This window comes from Somniosus microcephalus, chromosome 1 (assembly GCF_052327205.1).
Source record: "Somniosus microcephalus isolate GS21.2 chromosome 1, FLI_Smic_1.0, whole genome shotgun sequence".
NCBI lineage: Eukaryota > Metazoa > Chordata > Chondrichthyes > Squaliformes > Somniosidae > Somniosus > Somniosus microcephalus.
In genome coordinates, this window is record NC_140987.1 from 437921217 (window position 1) to 437948677 (window position 27461).

Sequence of the window (27461 nt, forward strand, 5' to 3'; positions counted from 1 at the left end):
GCCACAATGGCTCTCTAGTCACCGCAAGTTCCTGTGCGCAGTGCAAAAGCCCACAGAAAGCCTGTGGACAAGCCTACGTGTAACGAATGGGAGAGTCGTTCGTTCACTGCTGACCGCAAAATCCTGGCCAATAGCTTTTGTTCCTTCTCTTGTGAACCTGAAGGGCCGACACCTGCTGGTGTGCAGTGCCATAGGCCACAACAGCATTCCAGTACCCCAGCTAGATGGCCATTCCCTATCCGAGCCTGGATAGCAACTACTGGTATTGTTGATAAGCTATCAAACTGTGGGGACATCAAAGCCAAAATCCAATGTTACTGGTTTTACTGAGGCTTGTGTTCTATGACATTGGCAACAGGCCTGTTCTTTTAAATGATACCACCACTCCTTAAAGACTACTGTGCAGCGAGATCGACTCATAGGATACAGTGACAACTTTTTAAAAAGAATGTGATTCCTCTTCAGATTTTTAGATCTTTTTACTTATATATTCTGTGGAAGCAGCAATGCAATAACTGAAAGATAACACGACATTGGTTATCCCAATGTATTCAATAAAGTTGTGCTGAGCTACGAATTTTTAAGTCGCAAATTGAAAGAAAGAACTTTTATTTATATAGCATCTTCCATAACGTCAGGACACCCTAATGCCCTTTACAGCCAATTAAGTACTTTTGAAGTGTAATCTCTATTGTAGGGAAATGCAGCTGCCATTTAAAAAAATATTCATTCAAGGGATGTGGGCGCCGCTGGCAAGGCCAGCATTTAGTGCCCATCCCTAATTGTACTCGAGAAGGTGACGGTGAGCACAGCAAAGTCCCACAACAGCAATGAGGTAATGACCAGGTAAGCTGTTTTTAGTGATGTTGGTTGAGGGATAAATATTGTCCAGGACACCGGGGAGAACTCCCCTGCACTTCTTCAAATAGTGCCGTGGGATATTTTACACCCGCCTCAGAGAGCAGGCGGGGCCTCGATTCAACGTCACATCCGAAAGGTGCGACCTCCGACAGTGCAGCACTCCCTCAGCACTGCAATAGTGTCAGCATGGATGATGTGCTCAAGTCTCTGGAGTGGGGTCTGTCTCGGAGGCGAGAGCACTACCAGCCTACCACTGAACCAAACTGAAATTTAAAAGAGACAGCATGTTTGGCAAATACAACTAGAAGGTGAAATGTTTTAATTAAGCACAAGTATCAATAAAATGTTGCAAATAAAATTGCAGATATTAACTTCAGTGTCTGAAGTTTGATCAAGGTTCTGTCTAACCTGCAGGCGGTATGCGATTTCCAGGACTGACAATATATGCCAAACAAGCAAATCTCTTCCAAATGTCAAGTCACTTGAAATGCACCATTTCTACTAACTTAAGCACAGAGCCCCTCAAACATCAGCTCTAGGCAGCAAACATTCTCAGAAATACATTATTAGAATTTAAAAAATAATCCCTGAATTGGTGAGGATTAGGAATCTGCCAGCAACAACATCTTGCATTTATATATTGCCTTTAACATAGTAAAATGCCCAAGTGCTCTCAGGAGTGCAAAAAATAGCATAATTAAAAAATTAGGAAGCAAATCAATGGGAATTACCTTCCGACTCACAAGTTCAGGTCAGAGGTCCTGCAACCTCTGACCAGACAAGAGTCTCCAGAAAGAGATCATTTTCAATCCGTCATGGTAGAGATGAATGGACCAGACAAGTTCAGTGGCTTGGAGACATCGCACTGCAATAGCTGTGCAATCCCTTGTGCAAACACTAACTTTTAAGATATTTGCAGATAGTCTGCCAACGTCGGGGAAATAGTAGCAAGTGGCAGGTAATCCTGAAATAATATGGGCCTTTAAAATACAAGGCTTAACCAGCAATATCTGGCAATGTCACAGAAGTAGATTCATCGATGGATAACGGCTGCAAAAAGCATTGCAGCTCCCACAAGCATTTCACTTCCTTCATCGTCTAGTGGTCAGATGCGGAGATAGTAAGGAGGAAACTTTGCAGTCTGCAGAATAGTGGTTTGCAAACACATTTCTAATTGTTGCCATTGTTTATGAATGTTATCGCTTGATCCAGGTGTTTTCCCAATTTGTTTGTTCTCACAGCGGTTTATCATTTAACTCATCGGCATCTAAGTTTTTCAAACAAGGCATTACATTGCCATTCCAAGAATCCTTTAACCCAGGGATGATTTCAAACAACAGAAACACCAGCACTTTCTGTGTAAAAACACACCAAAAAAAACATCTGATTAATCTACATCTTTATAACAGAATAGAAATACAACATGAATTAATGTCCCCTTCATTTTATTTTATTGGCACGTCCTAATTAAAGCATATTAACCGAGAGAATCCCTGGGACTGACCAATAACACTTTTAAGCAACTTTGTTCAAAGCAACTTTATAAGCTGATTAAAGAATAAATGTTAGTGTGATGCTATAATAAATGCCTCTTGGGTTAGCCTATGGAAGCCAGAGTCCAAATGAAAATTGCTGGGGAGACAGCAGGTTAACATACAGGAAACTTTCGATTTACCGGCACCTAAATAACCGGAAATCTCGGTTAACCGGCAAAATTCAGGAGTAAGTTCAGGTAACTTTTATTACTTGCCTTCCTCCATCTGTTGCTGTGCAAGGGTGTGGCTGCAGCTGTTGCTAAGCTACAGAGACGCTTGCAACTTGTGGCCATTGTTCTGAACCTGTTGCTAAGCAACAGGGTTTGTTGCTTTATACGGAGCTCTCCGCTCCGTATCTTTTACTATAGCGTTCAGTTATCTGGAATTTTTGATGAACCGGCACCACGTTGGTCCCGTATAAAAAAAAAAGTTTCCTGTAAATAGACTTTCATGGAATCTCAACGGAGTGAAAAAAATGAAGATAAAAATCTTATCCTATTCAACAGATGGCTTTTTGTGGTCGGAACAGGACTCAACATGTGCCGTAGAGCATTTGAACATTTGAGGGATAGGGTGAGAATTGTACCATGAGAAAGGGACAGATGTGTCGGCACCCAATAGTCTTTTGTTAATATTAAGAATTTTTAGAAACAAAAGAAATGTTAAAACTTGCAATCCTGAAGACCTTGTCCAATCAACACCGTTACACATAGCAGTCAGCCATTAATCTCCCGAGAGAAAGAAGCTGTACAAATACTTCCCAATCCGCACAGGTAATCATGTAAAACCTAAACAGCACTCATCCATCCTTACATCGCTACCTTTCAGCCTTGGGCGACTGTGCTTCTTACAGTATTCCCAATCCCCTCCCCCTCACCCGAGAGGCACTTGTTACTCCAGTCCATCTACTTCAATTTATTCTTTATCCGAGGCAAATTGTAAAGGACTGTGAGTTTGCTGAAAATAATCTCAGTTATACTTTGCAATACCTCCAGGGTCAATGGTTTTCAATTCAAGAATACAGTAAGTTTTTGAATTGAGAGAAAAAATGATCACATAGGAGCGTGCATGAGATGGCGTCACTCGAAAGAAAGGGGAGGACTTGCACTTATATGGCGCTTTTCATGACTAAAATGCGTCCGAAAGCGCTTCACAGCCAATTAAATTACTTTTGAAGTGTAGTCACTGTTGTAATGTAGGAAACGCAGCAGCCAATGTGTGCACAGCAAGCTCCCACAAACAGCAATGAGATCATGACCAGATCATCTGTTTTAGGGCTGCTGGCTGAGGGATAAATAAATATTGGCCAGGACACCGGGGATAATGCCTCTGCTCTTCTTCGAAATAGCGCCGCGAGATCTTTTACGCACACCCGAGAGGTTTAACGTCTCATCCAAAATACAGCGCCTCCGACAGTGCAGCACTCCCTCAGTACTGCAATGGAGTGTCAACCTAGATTTTCTTTTGTGCTCAAGCCTCTGGGGTGGGCCTGTGAATCCACAATTGAGCCGCGGCCGACAATCAAATTTAGCGCGAAACAACATTTTGAAGCTGTCCAAGTCGAAAACACGATGTCGTGCAAGAAACATTTTGTGATACTTACATATACAAGTCTCTTATTGGTTTCTGCGTCTTGAAATATGGTTAACAAAATTCTGGCATTCTCCTTTCCATGGGATAAAAGTCGGAAGAAAGCTGAAATAAAAAACACTGGTAAAGTTCAACTTGTCCTCAACTCAATAAGAAAAAAGTCACACCTATATCAAATTTTCATTTCGATTAAGATGATGCATAGTTAATTTTTTTTAAAGTATTTTTGTTAAAAAAAACACACACACTTCTGCAATTCATTGGGCCATGCAACAAGATCACTGCTGAGAGAGAGAGAGAGTAGTAATTGTAAGGATATTAGTAAACAGATTGAGCGCACAGTAATTGTCAATCATCACTGTACACTGACAGAGTGGGCTGAATCATAAACTCCAAAAACGGATGGGCTGGGGTCGGGTGATATGTTAAAACTTAAAAAATCTCAAGCTCGACCCCAACCCACCCACTTCCGGGTTTAACAGAGGCAGGACAAGGGGCGGGCAGTCAACCCATTCCCAGGAGGTGGGTTGGCCAATTAAATATTTTAATGAGATTGGCAGCCTTTGCTTTATCCTGCCTCGGGAAACCCGGCAGCTCAAGGGAGACGAGGACAGCTTCGAGGGAAAATGTAAGTGCTTGTCCCACGGCACCCCAAGCTCTCCCCCGTACATCCCCCCCCAGGTTGGGGATAGGATCCACCCCCAGGATCAGGTGTCGCACCCCACCCTCAGGGTCGGGGATTAGACACACGCCCACTAGCAGGAGCAGGTGATTTACCTGCGGCTGTGGCCTCCACCGGAGTGTTCCCCGCCCGACTGGAAGCCAAGCCAGTCAGTCAATCAGGCTGACTTCCGGGCGGGGAACCGGTCAAAGCAAAACTATGCACACTGTGGAGTCAAAACTCCACAGTGTGCGGGGGAACCTGAATCTCCGGGTTTCCCAACAGAAATTCCGCCACCTTCCACCTACACAGCTCTCCCCGTCAGGATTCAGCCCATTGGCTCTGGAAATGGTGCTGCACTTGAAATATCCAGGAACAATTTAACTCTCAAAAATGGAACATCCTTTACAGAGGTCAAAATTCAGGATTTTGGTCACACAGTGCCATTGTTAAAGTATCTTCTGTAAATTTGTGATCTCAAAGGTCTCATAATAATGGGTGATTTTTTTTTTGGTGGTGGGGGGGGGGGGGGGGGGTGGTGGAGTTGAGGAGGGAATTTGTCCTGAGGTTATAGAATATTCCCCTCCCACTAACTAGATATTTTTTCACCAGCAGCATCTGTCGTGTATTGATTGCGAGTTTGACAGCAGTCAATACGGTAATGTAATGTGCGAGTTTAACACCAGTTAATACGGTGATGTAATGTGCCTTGCATTATGGGAATAACCCAGGAAAGCAGCAGTCAGCCATTTTAGAAATAAAGTAAAGATCACAGTTAGAAGCCTGTCTGCGTGACTTTGATTTAATTCGACGTATCTACATGCTTGATTGAACGTATTAAAGCATAGATACAACATTGGCGACGAGGATAACGAACAGGAATCATTTTAAATAGGTAGATGCCCAAGTTTTAGTTAGCTAGGATGGAGAAAACTGGCATTCAAAATTTTGCTTGCTTTGCCGAGCCAGCCACGTTGGGTCCAAGGTGGACGAGGTGGTTAACATCTTTTGAGCTTTATGCCAACGGCAAAGGACTCATTATCGACGATACCTCTACAGCTGCCACGAAGCAGAGGAGAAGAGCTCTACTTCTACACCTAGCAGGACCAGATGTCCAGGATGTGATAATAATAACAACTTCCGGGAAGTTATGTGTCACTTCCTGTGAACTGTGAACTTTGTACATACATCACTTCCTGTCATACGTCACTTCCTGTTGGACTGGTATAAATACTGAACTGCTCAGTATTGTAAAGGGGCTTCTACCAGAGGCATGGTGAAGACCTCTCTTGGATATAGTGTGATTATAAGTTGCTTAAAGCTTACTTTAAAGTTACTTGATGTGTGAGACTCCTTTTTCTTACATCAATTTAAGCAACTTAGTATTTACACTCACAAATACTAGACCTTCGGACAAACTCGGAGTTAAGGATCCAGGGAACCACCTATCATGGAAAACATCCTTAAACCTACTCGTCTGGACTTGGACCCAAACACACCAGCAGCTGGCAGGGTATGGAAGCATTGGTATCGTACTTTTGAGAATTTTCTTGATGAATGTAAAGCGAATGCTCCTACTAAACTGAGGATACTTATCAACTATGTGATCCCAACAGTGTTTGAATATGTTGATGAATGGGATAATTACGATGAGGTGATTCGGGCACTTAAAAAACTGTATGCCAAGACTCCAAATGAGGTCTATGCTAGACATCTACTGGCCACAGCCCGACAAGGGCCAGGGGAATCGATTAACGAATTCCTTCAAGAACTTCGCAGGCTCAGCGTAGATTGTAACTTTCAGGCAGCCTCAGCTGAGCTGTACCGCGGAGAAATGATTCGTGATGCTTTCATCTGCGGGATTGCCTCTCCATTTATACGCCAGCGTCTACTAGAAAGTAAAACACTTGAGCTACAAAAGGCTTTTGACCTAGCTTGTTCACTGGATTTGGCAAAGAGAAATGCAGACCTCTATCAGTTGCCCAGACCTCGATCTGCTGTTGTAACTGCAACCAGACAATGCAAGTGGTCTCAGGGTGAACCCCATCATGGAGGAATCTAATCCTGATAATTCTGATGAAGAGGAGGATGACCCCACTTTAGCAGCCTCTTGGCAATCTAGGAAGGAATGCTTCTTTTGTGGAGATTCTTTTCACCCTAGGAAATTCTGCCCTGCTTGCAATGCGATCTGCGGTCATTGCGAAAAAAAGGACACTTTGCTAAAGTTTGCCAATCAAGAGCCTCTAGGAGGGCCTATCCAGCTAAGGCCTACCGAACTGCCCCAATTAGGGCCTATCAAGATGCTCCAGCTAGGACCTATCAAGCTTCCTCTCGAGCTCTCTCCTGAAGCACACCGAGAGTTTTAGCCACTCTCTGTGCAACGACACCAATTGCAGCTGCTTGCCCACAGAACCTGTTTCATGCAGCTACAAAAGTTTCAATTAAAGGGCATATCTTAGATGCCTTAATTGACTCCGGAAGTACTGATAGCTTCATTACAGAAGAGATTGTTGCAAAATTGAAACTACATGTCTTCCCATCGGACCAGGCAATTGCGATGGCTCAGTCATCACTTAATACCAGAACCTCCGGCTTTTGTGTTGTTGATATGACACTTAATGGTCGCCTGTATCCCTCCACCCGACTTTCGGTGCTCAAGGACTTATGTAGTGATCTCATCTTAGGGCTGGATTTTCAAAAACAGCATAAGAAACTCACCATTGAGTTCGGCGGATCCAAACCTGGACTTACTATTTCTAATATACTGTCTAAATTACCGTTTTGTGCATTATCAGCAGCTTCACTTGATGAACCCTCATTATTTGCCAGTATTCCTCCTCGATGCAAACCAATAATAACGAAATCACGGCGCTTTAGTCAGGAAGACCAATCTTTTATTGAGGCTGAAATATCTCGACTTTTAGCAGAGGATATCATCGAACCATGTTCGTCGCCCTGGCGGGCTCAAATCGTCATCGTCAAGAACCCTCTAAAACCTCACAAACAACAACTATGCATTGATTATCCGCAAACCATCAAGCAATATACTGACTTGGACGCCTACCCATTGCCACGCATTGATGATATGGTTAATAAACTGGCCGAATACAAAGTGTTCTCAACTTATGATTTTAAAAAGTGCCTATCATCAGGTACCCTTGAAGGTCTCAGATAAGCAGTACACGGCCTTTGAGGCTAATGGACGGCTGTACCAATTTCGTCGCCTCCCATTCAGGGTTACTAATGGAGTGGCTGTCTTCCAATGGGCAATGGATGGCCTGGTTAAACAGGAAAACCTAAGGGACACTTTTCCCTATCTTGATAACATTACTATTGCAGGTCACGATCAACAGGAACACGACGCCAACCTCCAAAAATTTCGGGATGCCCTCCATCGCCGTAACTTAACCTTGAATGAATCTAAGTCTGTTGAGTCGCAACCGACCATCAACATCCTTGGCTACTGCGTAGGCAATGGTATCATTAAGCCAGACCCAGAAAGACTTCGCCCGCTCCAAGAGCTCCCATCACCTAAGAATCCGGCTTCTTTACGTCGGGCTCTCGGTCTGTTTGCATACTACGCTAAATGGATTCCTCATTTTTCAGACAAAATCCAACCCTTGCTGCATGCTAGATCATTTCCATTGGAAACAGCGGCTGTTGCAGCCTTTAACCTTCTCAAAAAACAGTTGGAGAAAGCGGCTCTTCACTCCATCGATGAAACATAGAGAAACATAGAGATAGGAACAGGAGTAGGCCATTCGGCCCTTCGAGCCTGCTCCGCCATTCAATGAGATCATGGCTGATCTTCGTCTGAGATCATAGCTGATCTTACCAGTTCAGTACCCCGTCCCCGCCTTTTCTCCGTAACCCTTAATCCCCTTAGCCTTCAGAAATATATCCAATTCTCTCTTGAAAATATTTATTGAATTAGCCTTCACAGCCCTCTGTGGCAGGGAATTCCACAGGCTCACCACTCTTTGAGTGAAGAAATTCTTCCTCATCTCGGTTTTAAATGATTTGCCCGCTATTTTTAGACTGTGGCCCCTGGTTCTGTGCTCCCCGGCCATTGGAAACATTCTCTCTGAATTCAGCCTGTCCAGGCCTGCCATAATTTTATATGTTTCGATGAGATCCCCTCTCAATCTTCTAAACTCCAGTGAGTACAAGCCCAAACTATTTAATCTCTCTTCGTAGGTCATTCCCGCCATTCCAGGTATCAGCCTGGTGAATCGCCGTTGCACTCTTTCCATGGCAAGAACATCCTTCCGCAGATGGGGCGACCAAAACTGTACACAATACTCCAGATGCGGTCTCACCAGCACCTTGTACAGCTGTAGTAAGGTATCCCTATTCCTATACTCGAACCCCCTTGATATGAAGGCCAACATACCATTTGCCTTCTTGATCGCCTGTTGCACCTGCATGCTCTCCTTCAGTGACTGGTGCACAAGAACACCCAGGTCCCTCTGCACTTCCCCATCTCCCAATCTATTGCCATTTAGATAATAATCTACCCTCCTGTTTTTACCCCCAAAGTGGATAACCTCGCATTTATCCACATTATAGTGCATCTGCCACGTATCTGCCCATTCCCCCAACCTGTCCAAATCGCACTGTAGCCTCCTGACATCCTCATCAGAGCCCACCCCTCCTCCTAGTTTAGTGTCGTCAGCGAATTTGGAAATATTGCATCCAATTCCCTGATCCAGATCATTTATATATATTGTGAACAGCTGGGGTCCCAGGACAGATCCTTGCGGCACCCCGCTGGTCACTGCCTGCCACTCCGAAAACGAGCCGTTTATTCCAACTCTCTGTTTTCTATCCGCCAGCCAGTTCTCTATCCACGTTAATACTTTGCCCCCAATCCCATGAGCCTTAATTTTGCATGATAATCTTTTGTGTGGAACCTTATCGAAGGCTTTCTGGAAGTCAAGGTACACCACATCCACTGGCTCTCCCCCATCTATTTTACCAGTTACTTCCTCAAAAAATTCCAGCAGATTAGTCAAACACGATTTACCCTTTGTAAATCCATGTTGACTCTGTCCGATCCTTTCCCCATTTGTCAAGTGCTCCGCTATTTTATCCTTAATAATGGACTCTAGCATTTTGCCCACAACCGATGTAAGGCTTACTGGTCTATAATTCCCTGCTTTCTCTCTACCCCCCTTTTTAAATATTGGGGTAACATTAGCTACCCTCCAATCCACGGGTACTGTTCCCGAGTCAATGGAGTTCCGGAAGATGATCCTTAGAGCATCTGCTATCTCCAGGGCCACCTCCTTAAGTACCCTAGGATGTAGTTTATCAGGCCCCGGGGATTTGTCGGCCTTCAGTCCCCTCAACTTACCCAACACCATATCCCTAGAGATACTAATTTCTGTCAGCTCCTCCCTCTCATTAGTCCCTATGTTTGCCGATATTCCTGGGAGGTTATTTGTGTCCTCCTTTGTGAATACAGAACCAAAGTATGAGTTTAATTGGTCTGCCATTTCCTTATTCTCCATTATATATTCTCCCGAATCGGACTGCAAGGGACCGACTTGGGATTTTACCAGTCTTTTCCTCCTGATATACCGATAAAAGCTTTTGCAGTCTGTCTTTATGTTTGCTGCAAGTTTACTTTCGTATTCTATTTTCCCCTTCCTGATTAATCCCTTTGTCCTCTTTTGCTGTATCCTGTACTGCCCCCAATCTTCCGGTCTGGTGCTTTTTTTTGCCAGTTGATATGCCCTTTTTTTTTATTTTATGCTGTCCCTAATTTCCCTCGTTATCCACGGTTGAGTCACCTTTTTAGGTTTATTTTTATGCCAAACCGGTATAAACATGTTCTGGAATTCTTCCATTCTATCTTTGAATGCTTGCCATTGTCTATCCACTGTTAATCCCCCCAGAAACACCACCCAATCAATCTTACCCAATTCCCGTCTCATACCCTCGTAATTCCCTTTATTTAAGTTCTGGACCTTAGTCTCTGATTCAATTTCCTCACTCTCCATCTCGACTGAGAGCTCGATCATATTATGATCGCTCTGACCCAAGGGGCCTCGTACAAGAAGATTGCTGATAAGTCCCTTCTCATTGCACAATACCCAGTCTAAAATGGCCTGATCTCGAGTCGGCTCCTCGACATATTGGTCCAGATAACCGTCCCGAAAACATTCCAGGAATTCCTCCTCCTCAGAATTTTTACTAATTTGGGTAGTCCAATCAATATGTAAATTAAAGTCACCCATGATGACAGCTGTGCTCTTATCGCACGCTTCTCTAATTTCCCTTTTTATGCCTTCCCTCACCTCCATATTACTATTTGGAGGCCTATATATCACACCCACTAACGTTTTCCTCCCCTTGCTATTTCTCATTTCTACCCATACAGATTCCGTTTCATCCGAGTTAATATCCTTCCTTTCCATTGCATTAATCCCCTCCTTTACCAGCAATGCTACCCCACCTCCCCTACCTTTTTGCCGATCCTTCCTAAATATTGTATATCCCTGGATGTTAAGTTCCCAGCCTTGCCCACCCTGCAGCCACGTTTCTGTAATCCCAATCAAATCATACTTGTTTACCTCTATTTCCACAACTAATTCATCCACCTTGTTCCTAATGCTTCTAGCATTAAGATACAAAGCCTTCAGGCTTGCTTTTTTCACACACTCATTATGAATTAGTTTGGCCCTTTGTGTTTCTCTCCTTTGCTTATTGCTTCTCACCTTTCTACCATCTATTTCTGACTTCATATGACTTCCCTCTTTTCCACTACCTAGGTTCCCATCCCCCTGCCAAATTAGTTTAAATCCTCCCGAACCGCCCTAGAAAATATTATAGTCGAATGTGATGCCTCGGAGGTGGCGATCTCGGCTACTCTAAATCAGGAAGGTCGTCCTGTAGCATTTATGTCAGAGTCTGTGTGGCCTGGATTACCCTGTGAAGGGTCGGGGAGATCATGGCTTCGTGTACGAGCCCCAATAGGACCTTACAAGGTGCCGAGCTACATTATCCTCCGGTTGAGAAGGAAGCCACAGCCATCATAGAGGCAGTACGGAAGTGGAACCATTTTCTAGCTCGCCAGCACTTTACATTAATCACGGACCAGCGATCAGTCGCCTTCATGCTCGATAATCGAAAACGAACCAAAATTAAGAATAATAAAATACAACTTTGGAGGATGGAACTGGCCTCTTTTGGTTATACCATTCACTATCGACCTGGCAAGGAGAATGTGGCCCCGGACACCCTCACGGGCATTCTGCTCCACTATGTCGTCCTCTACTCGCATAGGTGTCCATAATGGATTGTCATCCTGGCGTTACGCGCATGCTACATTTCGTACGATCACAGAATCTCCCTTTTTCTACTGGAGATGTAAAGAAAATATGCTCAGAATGCCGGCTTTGTGCGGAATTAAAACCTCAGTTCTTCCGCCCCTCAGATGGTATGCTCATACACGCAACCCAACCGATGCAACGACTTAGCATCGATTTTAAGGGCCCGGTGCCCTCTTCCACTCGGAACACATATTTGCTCACCATGATTGATGAATATTCACGTTTTCCGTTTGCCTTCCCCTGCTCCAATATGCTGGCGTCCACAGTAATCTGCTGCCTTGAGCAGGTATTTTCTCTGTGGCATGCCGGCTTATATTCACTCAGATCGGGGTCCATCCTTTATGTCAAGGGAACTCAAGGACTACCTCTCAGAACGGGGAGTTGCTACAAGCAAAACTACACCATACCATCGGAAATGGGCAGGTAGAGAGGTATAACGGTATCATCTGGAATTCCGTACGTCTTGCTTTCAGTCCAGCCGGATTGCCTCCCTCTCTTCCGTGGCCATGTTCGCGCCCGGGTGGCCCTGGAGCTGGAGCACGCGGTGTCCGCCGGCACGCTCGATCACTTTCGTGACCGGTGGGCGCCGCGGGGACTGGAGTGCATAATTGGGCTGGAGAACCAAATTTTAATTTGATTATTAAGGTTTATTTGGAGTTTTATTGGTTTATTTACAGTTTTATAGTTTATTTACAGTTTTTATTGTCTAAATTTATGGGTTCAAAAAAAAAGGACCAGACCAGCAATGGGAAGCAGTGCTTCCGGATGCATTGCACTCTATACGGTCCCTTCTTTCTACAGCCACAAATACTACACCTCATGAGCGCTTCTTTGGATTCCAGCGTTGCTCATCTCATGGGACATCACTCCCGTCATGGCTAACTACTCCTGGACCTGTACTACTCCGAAGATACGTTCGGACGTCTAAAAATGACCCTCTCGTAGACGAGGCCGAACTAACCGATGCCAACCCCACCTATGCAAACATACGATATCCCGACGGCCGAGAATCTACCGTATCATCACGGGATCTGGCTCCCTGCCCACCAGGACTTAGTGGGACATCGAGTGATGGTATTTTACCAGGAGCCTCTTGGAACCTATCGGGTACCCCTCTCCAGGATCCTGATCGGACACAAACTAGCTTGGTGCCGGTAGAACCCCGTACTCAAAGTTGCGACCCTCCCAGTACCGTGCACGAAAGTACTGATCCGCCACAGACCAGCTCTGCACCTCCCTCTGAACAGAGGCAGACCGACTTTGAACCTATTGGGGCTCATACACGAAGCCATGATCTCCCCGACCCTTCACAGGGTAATCCAGGCCACACAGACTCTGACAAATGGCCAACCACATGTAAGCGGACCAGCGACCCTCTACGACGGGAACCCAAACGGGTGCGACTCTTCCTCGTTCGGCAGCTGCGGAACAAAAGGAAGACCACAGCCTTCTAATCCTGCAGGAGGGAAGAATGTGATAATAATAACAACTTCCGGGAAGTTATGTGTCACTTCCTGTGAACTTTGTACATACATCACTTCCTGTTGGACTGGTATAAATACTGAACTGCTCAGTATTGTAAAGGGGCTTCTACCAGAGGCATGGTGAAGACCTCTCTTGTAGATAGTGTGATTATAAGTTGCTTAAAGCTTACTTTAAAGTTACTTGATGTGTGAGACTCCGTTTTCTTACATCACAGGATATCTTTTCGACTCTACCGGACACAGGAGAGCCAGCAGACTACACGGTGGCGGTTAGTGCTTTGAATCACTACTTTGTACCCCAGGTCAACGCAGCATTTGCTAGACAGACTTTTCATAAGTTGTCCCAGAAGACAGGTGAGACTGTGTGCAACAATTTGCTACTCGCTTGCGGCAGGCTGCTAAAGACTGTGCTTTTGGGGGGGGATGCGGATAATCAAATAAGAGACGCTATCCTGAGTAGGTGCACGTCAGCCTATGTGCGGAGGAAATTGTTAGAGGAAGGGTATGGTCTAACGCTCGGTCGTGCGTTATAATTGGCCTCACTATGTGAAAACGTCGAGGAGCAGATGTCAGCCATGTCATGTATAGAGAAGGCGGAGACAGATACTGTGTCGTGTTACGCAGAAAAGAGGGTATTATGTGAAAAGCTCGACAGAGAAACCAAAGGGAAATGGCGATAGGAAGGAAAGGAAATGTTACAGATGTGGACACACAGACCACATGGGCAGAGATCCAAAATGCCCAGCACGCGGACAGACGTGTCATAAGTGCAAGGGAAAGGATCATTTCTCCAGTATGCCACACAAAGGATACAAAGAAACACAGTGTGAACAATGTAGGAGGAACAAAATAACTGCATTTGCTGTTACTGGAAATAACGTGACAGAGACTTACCTTTTGTGTGGGGGAGTAAACCTGAGAATGTTAATTGATTCGGGTGCAACTAATAATGTGATAGATGAGAATACATGGGAGGGATTAAAGTCAGAACACTAAGTGTCAGCTCGACGGTGTTTAGTAAGCTAGACCTGAAATGGGGTTATCACCAGCTAGAACTGACCCATGAGTCACGAGAAATCACAACGTTTGCAGTACATAATGGAGTATACAGGTACAAGAGGCTGATATTCGGTGTATCTTCAGCTAGTGAGCAATATCAGCACGAGATAGCTAATGCCTTAGCTGGAATAGAGGGTGTTGAAAACATCTCAGACGACATTGTCGTGCATGCACACGACCAGGAAACGCACGACAGACGCCTGCATGCTGTCATGACCAGACTAATGGAAAGTGGACTGACACTAAACTCAGGTGTCAATTCAACATGGACCGATTGATTTTCATGGGAATCTTGTTGTCTGAAAAGGGCATCGGACCAACAGCAGAGAGTGCGAGCGGTGGCTGAAGCTCGGGAACCAGAGAATGCTACAGAGGTGAGGAGTTTCTTGGGACTCGTTGGGTACAGTAGCAGATTCATCCCGCAGTTTGCAACGCTATCAGAGCCACTGCGACGCCTGACGAGAAAAGACACACCATTTAAATTTGGATCACAACAGAGACAGTCATTCAGTGCACTCAAGGAAGAGTTGGCTAGAGCCAGCACTTTAGCATATTTTGATAAGGACGCACCAACCAAGGTGATAGCAGATGCCAGTCCTGCAGGTTTAGGCGCAGTACTAGTTCAGGACCAACGGGGACAAGAGGTGCCAATATGCTATGTAAGTTGTAGTTTAACAGACTGAGAGGAAATACACTCAAACAGAGAGAGAGGCCTTAGCTCGTGTATGGGCTTGAGAGAGGCTGCATCCATATGTGTATGGCCAAAAATTTAACTTGGTAACTGACCATAAGCCATTACAAGTGATATACGGCCCACACTCTAAACCCTGTGCCCGTATAGAGAGATGGGTACTTAGATTACAGCCGTACGATTTTAAGGTGATACACATTCCAGGCAAGCAAAACATTGCAGACCCACTGTCACGATTGCTGGGGGAGACAGCAAAACAGGAGAGACATTCTCACGGCTCAGATGAATATGTGAGATTTGTAGCTGTGAGTGCGACACCAAAAGCACTCACTACTAGAGAGGTGGAGGAAGCCTCTGCTACCGACCCAGAGCTGATTGAGGTACGGAAGGCAATCACAAACGGACATTTTGAGAACTGTAAAGCTTATGCAGCAATTGCAAACGAGCTGTGCGTAGTGGGGTACCTAGTTCTTCGGGGAACACGCATCGTGCTACCCACAGTGTTACACGCACGAACCCTGGTGTTAGTACATGAAGGACACTTGGGAATAGTTGGAACAAAGCAACATCTCAGAACCAAGGTTTGGTGGCCTGGCATGGACAAGGCAACTGAAAAACACTGTAATGCGTGCCACGGCTGTCAGATAGTAGCCAGACCCGACCCACCTGAACCGTTGAGACCAACACCATTACCGGAGGGCCCCTGGCAGGATGTAGCTATAGACTTACCGGGACCCTTGCCATCCAACCACTCCATTCTTGTGGTAGTTGATTATTATAGTCGCTACTATGAATACGACATCATGACCTCCACAACAACAGAGAAGGTTATTGATAGTTTAGAGTCAATCTTCAGCCGTCATGGTTTGCCAATCACCTGCAAATCTGATAATCTCAAAAGGAGTGCCGGGCTCACGGAGGGCAGCCGGCATCACGGGGGACAGCAACGGGGGCAGGTGCTGGCAGGCGGCCAGCAACAAAAATGGCCGCCCGCCACCTCCCCTTTAACTAGCACCACCCCGGCCGCAGGTAGGCCCCCCTGACCCCGGCGGAAATAGGCCTAGAAATTCAGTTGTTTGCGCCAGCCAGTAGCGCCTTAAGAGGAGGAGAAGTGGGGCGTTAAGCGGCTAGCGCCCGAATGCGGCGCGATCTGCGCCTCTCGCGAAATTCAGTTAAGATTTAGCGGCGGCGCAAAACCTTTGCGCACGCTCAGCTGCGCGCGCAGATCCTGACGTAATTTCATGGTGCAATGCCCTTTGTGCGCCCCGAACCGGAAAATCAGTTTCTGGCTGTGCAAGCGTCTAACTGAAGCTGTTGCTAAGCTACAGAGACGCTTGCAAGCTGTGCTGATTGTTTTGAAGCTGTTGCTAAGCAACAGGGTTTGTTGCTAGATACGGAGCTCAGAAGCTCCATATGTTTTAACTATAGCGCTCGATTCTCCGGCATTGTTGATAGACCGGCACCAGCTCAGTCCCGTCAGTGCCGGATACCAGAAAGTTTCCTGTACATTTATATAGCGTCTTTCGTGACCACCGGACGTCCCAAAGCGCTTTACAGCCAATGAAGTACTTTTTGAAGTGTAGTCACTGCTGTAATGCAGGGAAACAGGGCAGCCAATTTGTGCACAGCAAGCTCCCACAAACAGCAATGAGATAAATAAACAGATAATCTGTTTTAATGATATTGGTTAAGGGACAAATATTGGCTAGGACACCGGGGAGAACTCATTGCTCTTCATCAAATAGTGCCATGGGATCTTTTACAACCACCTGAGGGGGCAGACGGGGTAGAATTTCTGGGGGGAGGATTCCCTAATTTCCTTCGGTAACTTCAGCAGAAACCCTGGAGCAACAGCACAAATGGCCATTTATGCCGATTTACAGCGAGAGATCAGGACAACCTGCGTGGAAATTACTAGTGAATCATTTTAAGCTGCTGAAGCTTACAGGGTGAAGTGTGACGTAAATGGCGAGGTTAAAAAAAAATTAAAGCGCTATGTTGTAACCGGACAAATCGGGTCTGATGGAATGCAGAATGTCATGGCCTGCAGAGAAAAGGAGTTGAAAGTTAGGGCCCAGGCAGCTGTGCACAAGGTACAGTTTTTCCAGAGTAAGCAATAATCCTGTCTAAATCAAAGCAACAAATCACCTTATAGTTCAGGTGGCCGTACTGTCTGCCATAAATGGAGACCACTGTTTAGAAAAAGGATTTGGATGTGAGCTTTCTCGACATTGGGGCTATCTTACATGAAGATATTAATTGCTGCTTATGTAGGTAAGAGCACTGCTGGTGCCCCTGACATGCAGATCTTGAGCAGTTAGTGGCAACCTTAAAGTAAACTTTCTGGATTGTCTGAGGCTGGCCATTTAAGATCCGGTAAAATAAAACATGGGTTTCTCTGGTGGCTGAAACTGGTAAATTTACTTTAGAGTTGCCACTGACTCAAACACCAGGAGCTGACTGCACTAGCATAAGAAAGACTCGCATTTATATAGCGCCTTTCAGGACCACCGGACGTCTCAAAGCGCTTTACAGCCAATGAAGTATTTTTGAAGCGGAGTCACTGTTGTAATGTAGGAAACAAGGCAGCCAATTTGCACACAGCAAGCTCCCACACACAGCAATGTGATAATGACCCAGATAATCTGTTTTTTTTTTAATGTTGATTAAGGGATAAATATTGGCCAGGACACCGGGGATAACGCCCCTGCTTTTCTTCGATATAGTGCCATGGGATCTTTTACGTCCACCTGAGAGAGCAGACAGGGCCTCGGTTTAACGTCTCATCCGAAAGACGGCACCTCCCGACAGTGCAGCGCTCCCTCAGCACTGCACTGGAGTGTCAGCCTAGCTTTATGTGTTCAAGTCCCTGGAGTGGGACTGTGAACACATAAAGCTACATAATTCTCACCCCATAAAAAAGCAACTAATCATTGTCCACATTGTACTTGGAAGCTGTCCAATTGATGAATATGAATTATTCGCGAATCAATTCCATTTAGAAATTCTACTTGGCTCAATTGCACAAATTTTAAAGCATTCCTTTGTCTAAAATTGAAATCACAATTTCCAATGTGAACCCGACGCCAGAAATTTCAGTAACTAAACAAACTTCAAGCCCGTTAATAAGTATACAGAAAGCAGCCAGAAGTCATAAATGACATTCTGCAACTTCTTGCTTACCCAAACATCTTTCATGGGTTTTGTTTATCACAAATAATTGATATCAATGAAGGACAATTATTCAGAGACTGTTATCTATGTGTGAACTCATGACAAGCTCGGAATCACAATTGCTTGGCTGAACATTATTAGGGAAATTCTCGTGCACAGACACATATTTTCTAAGTTTAGCAACTAGGGTTATATTGGACAGCTAGAATTTTGAAGACCTTCACTAAATCTACAGGATTGCTTCCAATGCCAAGAACACTTGGAGAAACCGATTGTCAGCTTGGTTCAATTGTAGCACTCTTGCCTCCGAATCAGATGTTTATGGGGTCATTGACAAGATAAACACTAAAATGTTTAACATGGCTACAGATGCCACAACCCGACGGGTATAGATAGCCTCAAACTGAGATGAGAGAGAGTGAAAAGTGAGCTTAGATTTATCTACTGCCTGTAGAGGGTGGTGAATGTATGGAATGGACTGTCACGAGAGGCAGTGAGGGCTGTGTATCAGAGAGCTGTCTAAGTAGCTGGTGAAAGTTTGATAGATGGGTAAGAGAGGTATCGTGGGATATGATATTTCCTCGACAGTAAGACCAATTAGATGGACTGCAATGGTCTTTTCTGGTCGTGTACATGCCCATCTTCTTCCTGGTACATGCTTTCTGTTGCCTAGGCCCTCAGCTCTGGAATTCCCTGCCTAAACCTCTCCACCTCTCTTTCCTCCTTTAAGACGCTCCTTAAAACCTCTCTCTTTCATCTGTCCTAATATCTCTGTGATCGGTGTCCAATTTTGTGTCTTAAAATACTCCTGTGCAGCGCCTTGGGGCGTTTTACTACGTTAAAGGCGCTATATAAAAACAAAGTTTTTGTTGGAATCTCAGTTTTACTTGATGCCTCTGATCGAAATTGTTAGTGGCTTCAAATATAATCAGTACATAGAAACATAGAAGATAGGAGCAGGAGTAGGCCATTCGGGCCCTCGAGCCTGTTCCACCATTCAATGCGATCATGGCTGATCATCCAAATTCAGTACCCGGTCCCTGCTTTCTCCCCATATCCCTTGATCCCTTTAGCCTTAAGAAATATATCTAACTCCTTCTTGAATATATTTAATGAATTGGCCTCAACTGCCTTCTGTGGTAGAGAATTCCACAGGTTCACCACTCTCTGGGTGAAGAATTTCCTCCTCATCTCAGTCCTAAATGGCTTACCCCTTATCTTTAGACTGTGACCCCTGGTTCTGGACTCCCCCACCATTGGGAACAGCCTTCCTGCATCTAGTCTGTCTAGTCCTGTTAGAATTTTATAAGTTTCAATGAAATCCCCTCTCATTCTTCTAAACTCCAGCGAGTATAAGCCCAATCGACCCAATCTCTCTTCATAAGTCATTCCTGTCAGCCTGGTGAATCTTCGCCGCACTCCCTCCATGGCAAGAACATCCTTCCTCAGATAAGGCAACCAAAACTGCACACAATACTCAAGGTGTGGTCTCACCAAGGCCCTGTACAACTGCAGCAAGACATCCTTGTTCCTGTACTCGAATCCTCTCGCTACGAAGGCCAACATACCATTTGCCTTCTTAACCGCCTGCTGCACCTGCATGCTTACCTTCAGTGACTGGTGCACAAGGACACCCAGGTCTCGTTGTACTTCCCCTTCTCCCAATCTATTGCCGTTCAGATAATAATCTGCCTTCCGGTTTTTGCCAAAGTGGATAACCTCACATTCATCCACATTATACTGCATCTGCCATACATCTGCCCAATCACCCAACCTGTCCAAATCATACTGGAGTTTCTCGGCATCCTCCTCACAGCACACATGCCCACTCAGCTTTGTGTCGTCTGCAAACTTGGAGATATTACATCTAGTTCCCTCGTCTAGATCATTAATATATATTGTGAATAGCTGGGGTCCTAGCACCAATCCCTGCGGTACCCCACTAGTCACTGCCTGCCACTCTGAAAAAGAGCCGTTTATTCCAACTCTTTGCTTCCTGTCTGCCAACCAGTTCTCTATCCAAGTCAGTACCTTGCCCCCAATCTCATGTGCTTTAACTTTACACGCTAATCTCTTATGCAGGACCTTATCGAAAGTCCAAATACACCACATCCATTGGTTCTCCCATATCTATTCTACCAGTTACATCCTCAAAAAATTCCAGTAGATTAGTCAAGCACGATTTACCTTTTGTAAATCCATGTTGACTTTGTCCGATCCTGTCACGGTTTTCCAAGTGCTCTGCTATTACATCTTTTATAATGGACTCTAGCATTTTCCCCACTACCGATGTCACTAACAACACTTGGCACTGGGGTATCATTCATTTATGGGTCTGACTGTGGCCGGTTTGATCTCTCAGCCTGTCCGTACAAGCCAGTGATTCAATTTTGCAACAGCTGTATCAACCTCTTCCTGAACATTGAAAGGTCCCAGGCAAACTGGCAAAGTTGCAGCAATAATTCAATTTCCAACACTTCTGAATCAGCCCCACAGTATAAATAGAGATTTTTGATAGAAGGGAAACGGGCCCATATTCTGATAGTGTCCTTGGTGCATCAGGCAGGAATTACTGGCTCGAAGACCAATGAGGTAGTATTACCTCTCTTTAATGCCTATGGTTTAAATAATTCATCCAGCTCCTACTGTTCAGAAATAAAGTAACAAATATTTATACGAAGAAAAGCTGGGTTTTTTTTTTTTTTTTGCATTCAATCATACGAACGTACGAAAATGATGGGCGGGAAAAGATCAGCTGGTCCATGAAGGCTGGCCCACACTCGTGATGGCTGCAGCATCATGACTAGACACTTCCTACACCCCCACCCCCCAGGGGGGCTATGTCATCTCCTGGGACAGGCAAAAAGACAATGAAAAATCCAGGGCCAATAAGGGAAAATTACTCTCCGACCCCCTCGGATCAGGAGATCACATTGACCATGAGTAATTAACAAGACGACATCGGGCCAGAAATTAGGATCGGGTGCTTGCCGCGCGTGCAAGCCCCTGATGTGCACTCACCCGGCGCGCCGACATCTGAAACCTGGGCCTGCTTGGAATTCCTGTCACTGGCCCGGTTCAGATGTCGGCGCGATGTGCTTGCCTGATCCAGCGGCGTAGTTAGTACGATGTGCCGGCTGGGATCAGGTGAGCACTCTGCAGCCAATCAGGGGAAGGGAAACTTTATTCATGAGTTTGATAGTAAAGACTGTCAAACTCATGAAAAGTACGGGCACCCAAAAGACTAGTTTAACTTTAAATAAAATTTAAAAAAACATCCCAACAATTAAAAACTACAAATAACAAACTATTTTAAACAATTAATAAAATTTTTGAAAAAAATAATTTTTTAAGAAATCGGGTCTAAAGATAAACTTACCTTATTGTAAAGTCCTTAAAAACAATGAAGCTGTGGAAAAAATGTAATAATTTTAAATAATAGGCCACTTACCTTCAAGAATCCTCTCCTTACGCCTCCTTTTTATATGTGTAAAAAGTTGAGGCCCTTGCACACGGGCAAACCTGTCAAAAAGAAGGAAGTTCAACGCGTGCGCGCAGGACGTTGGACCTCTGAACCCCTTGGAGGAAATGCCGGTTTCCCGCGCATGCGCTGTGCATGCCGAAATCCGGCACTTCCAATGGGCCCACGCGAGAGTACCCCGTCCGTACTCACGCGTTGGGACCGGAATTACTGGCCCACCATGTTCTGATTTGATTCAACAGCAAGATTGGTGGCGTGTTTGAGAAAGTCAGGGGCCTGCTCCCGTGGTCAAGAAAGAGGTGGAATAGGGAGGATTTTTTTTAAAAAGGGGGCGGGGGAGATGAAAATTCTGGATCACTGAATTTTACCTGTTGCATTGTGTAGTAATTCTTCAGCTTTTTCTTTAGCAAAGGCTTTTTCTTCATTTGACCTTTCTGGAGGTGGCTCTGCAGGTTTCCCATTAGGCCACAAAGTCTCCCTCAGATGGTCAACGTACAGAGGCATCTGTTCTTTGCTGAAGCACTGGTCTAACTTTTTCTGAAGAGATCTATAAAAGAAATACAATTCAATGTGTCAAAAAGTAACTCACCCAAAAAGAGTCAGGGCAAAAAAGTTTAAACTACAGTTTAATCAACAAACGAGTAGACACATTGGGTTGGATTTTCCAAGCCCGGAGGAGGTGGAACTGCTGGGAAAGTCAAAAAGAATGGGAGCAGGTCCCGAACCCGCTTCTAACCAATCTTCCCGGGAGTCAGGTCCCCGATTTGCGCAGGGACCAGACTCCTAGTGGTGGGAAGAGGATTATAGCCACTTAACTGCCTGTTAACAGGTAGTTAACAGGCAGTTAAGAGGCTTTTTCCAATTTTTAGACTTCTGCTGCGGGCTTCCCGACGTCGGGGAACCCCGCCAGGGTAAGTGAGGCGTGCTGTGGGTCTGTTGTACTTTGGTGTACAGATGACAGCTGCAGAAGTGGTGTGAAGGATGCAATAGGACACTGGTGAGTATCAGAGGTAAGGAAATGTTGGGAAAGTCATTTTTAATGTGTTTAGATTTTTCTGTAGGTGACAAGCTTTGAAGTGTTTGTGTGGCCTCACCTCATTGAGAGGAGAAGTGACAGATCGCTTCTGTACCCACACCTGCATCTGCCAACTGTTTCATCCTAAGGAGAAAGTGACTGGAGAGCCTGGGTGCAAGGGCTCACCTGTGTACAGTGATCGACAGTGTTTGACAGCACCTCAATGCTGTCAAACATGGTCAAATCATCTTGTCAAAAATTTATGGTTTATGTGCCTTTTAAGAAAAGCAGCAGATGAAGCATCATCAACTGACATAGAAACATAGAAGATAGGAGCAGGAGTAGGCCATTCGGCCCTTCGAGCCTGCTCCGCCATTCAATAAGATCATGGCTGATCATCCAAATTCAGTACCCTGTCCCTGCCTTCTCCCCATATCCCTTGATCCCTTCAGCCTTAAGAAATATATCCAACTCTTTCTTGAATATACTTAATGAACTGGCCTCCACTGTCCTCTGTGGCAGAGAATTCCACAGGTTCACCACTCTCTGGGTGAAGAAATTCCTCCTCATTTCAGTCCTAAATGGCTTACCTCTTATCCTTAGACTATGACCCCTGGTTCTGGACTCCCCCGGCCATCAGAAACATCCTTCCTGCATCTAGTCTGTCCAGGCCTGACAGAATTTTATAGGTTTCGATGAGATCCCCTCTCAATCGTCTAAACTCCAGTGAGTATAAGCCCAATCGACACAATCTCTCCTCATACGTCATTCCTGCCACCCCAGGTATCAGCCTGGTGAATCTTCGCTGCACTCCTTCCATGGCAAGAACGTCCTTCCTCAGGTAAGGCAACCAAAACTGCACACAATACTCAAGGTGTGGTCTCACCAAGGCCCTGTACAACTGCAGCAAGACATCCTTGATCTTGTACTCGAACCCTCTTGCTACGAAGGCCAACATACCATTTGCCTTCTTAACCGCCTGCTGCACCTGCATGCTTACCTTCAGCGACTGGTGCACAAGAACACCCAGGTCTCTTTGCACTTCCCCTTCTCCCAATCTATTGCTATTCAGATAATAATCTGCCTTCCTGTTTTTGCCACCAAAGTGGATAACCTCACATTTATCCACATTATAGTGCATTTGCCATGTTTCTGCCCAATCACCCAACCTGTCCAAATCGTACTGGAGTTTCACGACATCCTCCTCACAGCATACCCTCCCACCCAGCTTTGTCGTCTGCAAATTTGGAGATATTACATCCAATTCCCTCGTCCAGATCATTAATATATATTGTGAACAGCTGGGGTCCTAGGACCGATCCTTGCGGTACCCCACTAGTCACTGCCTGCCACTCGGAAAACAACCCATTTATTCCAACTCTTTGCTTTCTGTCCGCCAACCAGTTCTCTATCCAAGTCAATACCTTGCCCCCAATCCCATGTGCCTTAATTTTGCACGCTAATCTCTTATGCAGGACCTTATCGAAAGCCTTCTGAAAGTCCAAATACACCACATCCACTGGTTCTCCCTTATCTATTCTACCAGTTACATCCTCAAAAAATTCCAGTAGATTAGTCAAGCATGATTTACCTTTTGTAAATCCATGTTGACTTTCTCCAATCCAGTCACTGCTTTCCAAGTGCTCTGCTATTACATCTTTTATAATGACACCGGCTTTCCCTTAATTGGCCAACAAGCCTGCAGGGCGGGCTTAACAAGGCCAATCAGGGGAAAATAGCGTCTGTGCGTCAGACGTCGCTAGGGGCGGGACTAAAACCCGGAAGGCAGCAGTCCCGCCCCCAACGTGTCTCGGTAAGTAAAGTCCAGCCCATTATGTTGCTAAGTATAGCACATACAGGAGTTTGCCTACTTTGAACATTTGGCCAGGTTTTGTCTCTACATGTAACTTTATTTAGGATACACATGTTTTCATCTGCTCTATTATAGAAGCTTTAGTTCATTAGGTTCCACTAATTAGGGAATAGTTAATGTGGTAATAACTAATGCATGGAGACACATCTCACCGTCAAACCTAGCATTTACATTTAAAATGTACCACCCACAATTAGAGTTATATTAGTTTAATTCCAGAATCCCTCCAAAATAATTTCCGACATATATTTAAAGCTACACAACAGAAAAACACGGTTTTCATTTTTTTTTTTTTGAATGAAGTGAACATATTAAGCTTCCTTATTTCAAATGTTTTTTCTGAAGAAATTGACATGAATACTAATATTATTGTTAAAATGCAACAGTTAATCAAATATAGACCATCAAAACTGCAGCAGAACTTCAATTTCACTGCTCCAACCTCTATTCCAGTTATTTAAACACTGAATTCAATTCAATGGCGCAATTTACTTTTGTCATGGAACTGCATTTGAAAATAGAATTAAATAGTTGTATTGTATTTTGAAGTCAGAGACCATTTTGCATTTTCCGTGGTCGCTTTTCATTTTATCTTCCTGCAAGGTGAAATGGAGAATGACTCCGTGACTAACCCTTTGATTTTCCTATCTCCCTCTGTTAGGAAGTGTCCAGCCTCCTTTGGGGCCTTCCGTAACTGAGAGTGGACACCGTTAAAGGATTTGCAAGCACAAAATCATATGGGCCATAATTTGCTGCCAATATAATGGTGAGGCTAATGGCGCTCGCTGTTATTTATGCGCAAATGGTACAGCAACTTCAGGCGAGGGGCAGATGCGCAGTTAAAGGCGGAAACCCAAAGTTGCAGTCCGAGATGCACTGCTCCGCCGTTAGCTTCGCGAAAACGGCATCTCGCTTTCTGCCTCACCATTGAAATGCACTGAGTGACGTGAAGTTGCTGTATTTGCGCGGAAGATACAAACTAAACTCGTTGCGGAAAGTTGGAGCCGGTCTGAAGTGACGCAAGGAGCCTTTCGTGGAACCAGTTACGGGGCACGTATATTTAATATTATGCCTGTATTAGCTGTCAGAGATTCTTTTAAATGATGTGCTAAGTGTTAATTACTGTCAATGAACCTCCCTGGCATTGAAAATCAACTATTAAAAAAGTGTGGAGTCTCATTCTTTCAGATTTTAATTGTTTTCGGAGATTTTAAAAATGTTAAATTAAAAATTTAAACTTTTTTTTAACTTTTCCTTTCTGTCTGTTTTTCCCCTGTCTCTTAATCCAATCTATTTCCCCCTCTTTATTTCCCTCTCTGTACCTGATTAGACATTGAATTCACCCTCTCTAATTTACACTTTCTTCTCAGTCCTTGCGCTGCTAATTTTACAATCCTTCAATCTGATTGGTTAAGGAGATACATGGGGGTCGATTTTCCTAAAGCTGTCGGGAAGGAGGTGGGACTACAACTTTCAGGTTTTAGTCCCGCCTACATCGACGTCCGGCCAATCCACGCGATTTTCCCTTGATTGACCTTGTTGAGCCCACCCAGCGGGCTCAGCAGGCCAATTAAGGGCCACCCGGCAACAGGTGACGTCACAGACTGAAATTTCATCTGTCAAGAGGTCTTGGCAGATGAAATATCAGTGTTTCACAGCTGTTTGAAGCTGTCAAACACTGACGGTCTGACTTCTAACCCGAGTCCTTCTCCACAGACTCAGTTAGAACTGTCACCGGCAATGAAAGCTGAAGGCTGTCACTTTTGACAGCTCGCAGCCATTTTGCTTTCTGTGCCGGCTGAGTGATGGACTCCCGACGCCTACAGGAAGAAAGGCTGTTAAGGTAAGTACAGGTAATTTAAACTTCTTTAGACACACCAAACACACTTACCTTTGCATTCATGCACCCATCACTCACCTGAACACCGACATCGCGACCCCTCCAAGTCCTTCAACCCGACGGCCTGACTCCTCTAACCTGGCGTGGTTTGGAGCCATCGGGAATCCCACACGACACCCCTCAAAATAGGGATTAGGCTAAAAACTGCCTGTTAACTACCTGTTAACAGGCAGTTAATTGGCACTAATCCCTTCCTGCCTCGGGTCGGCGGGTCCCAGTGCGGGGCGGGTACACACCTCCCCTGAAACTTACGTGGAGGCGGGTTTTGGGCGGGATGGTGTCGGGACCCCCGAATTCGGGATTTTCCTCCCCCCACACGCCTGAAATCCCGCCTGACGGCTCCAGTCTACCCCATGGTTGCTTATCCTGCTCACTCAGGTCCCAGATGCCCAGTTTCCTTTGCTGCAACATTATCGGCTCGCACTTTCAGCAACTTGCGGTGGATAGTATCATCGCAATTGAACGGGCGAGGGCAAGTTTAACTAACAGCAGACGATATTTGCTACAGCAAATTATGGCCGTATATCTGGCACAGCACATTGGAGCTCAGACATGGTGAATCACTGAGTCACACAGCATAGACACCACTCAGAGGCTAGATTTTCCATGTATTCATATTCATAATCACTAGGTGGAAAGTCTAGCCCTAATTAATCTTAGTTTTTTGCCAGTTAAAAGGGAACCAAAAGTAGTGATACAGACAAGGAATGGTATACATCCTTTGATATCAAGTCTTTTATTTTGTCGTAAACATGCAATTTACATGTATAAAAAAGTTGGTTAAAATAGCTGTCAACTAA

The 27461-nt window shown here is 45.0% G+C and overlaps 1 protein-coding gene across 1 annotated transcript in view; it reads right to left on the bottom strand.

The window, feature by feature from the left end:
- Positions 1-577: 577 nt before the first annotated feature.
- Positions 578-27461, bottom strand: part of LOC147125321 (uncharacterized) — a 91895-nt gene continuing 65011 nt past the window's right edge. Inside the window, exons 14-16 of the mRNA XM_086001223.1 lie at positions 22242-22420; positions 4000-4091; positions 578-2216 (exon numbers count right to left, since the gene is read on the bottom strand). Of these exons, the coding sequence (XP_085857349.1) occupies positions 2097-2216; positions 4000-4091; positions 22242-22420 (391 nt within the window). The 3' untranslated portion in view covers positions 578-2096. The remainder of the gene's footprint in view (positions 2217-3999; positions 4092-22241; positions 22421-27461) is intronic.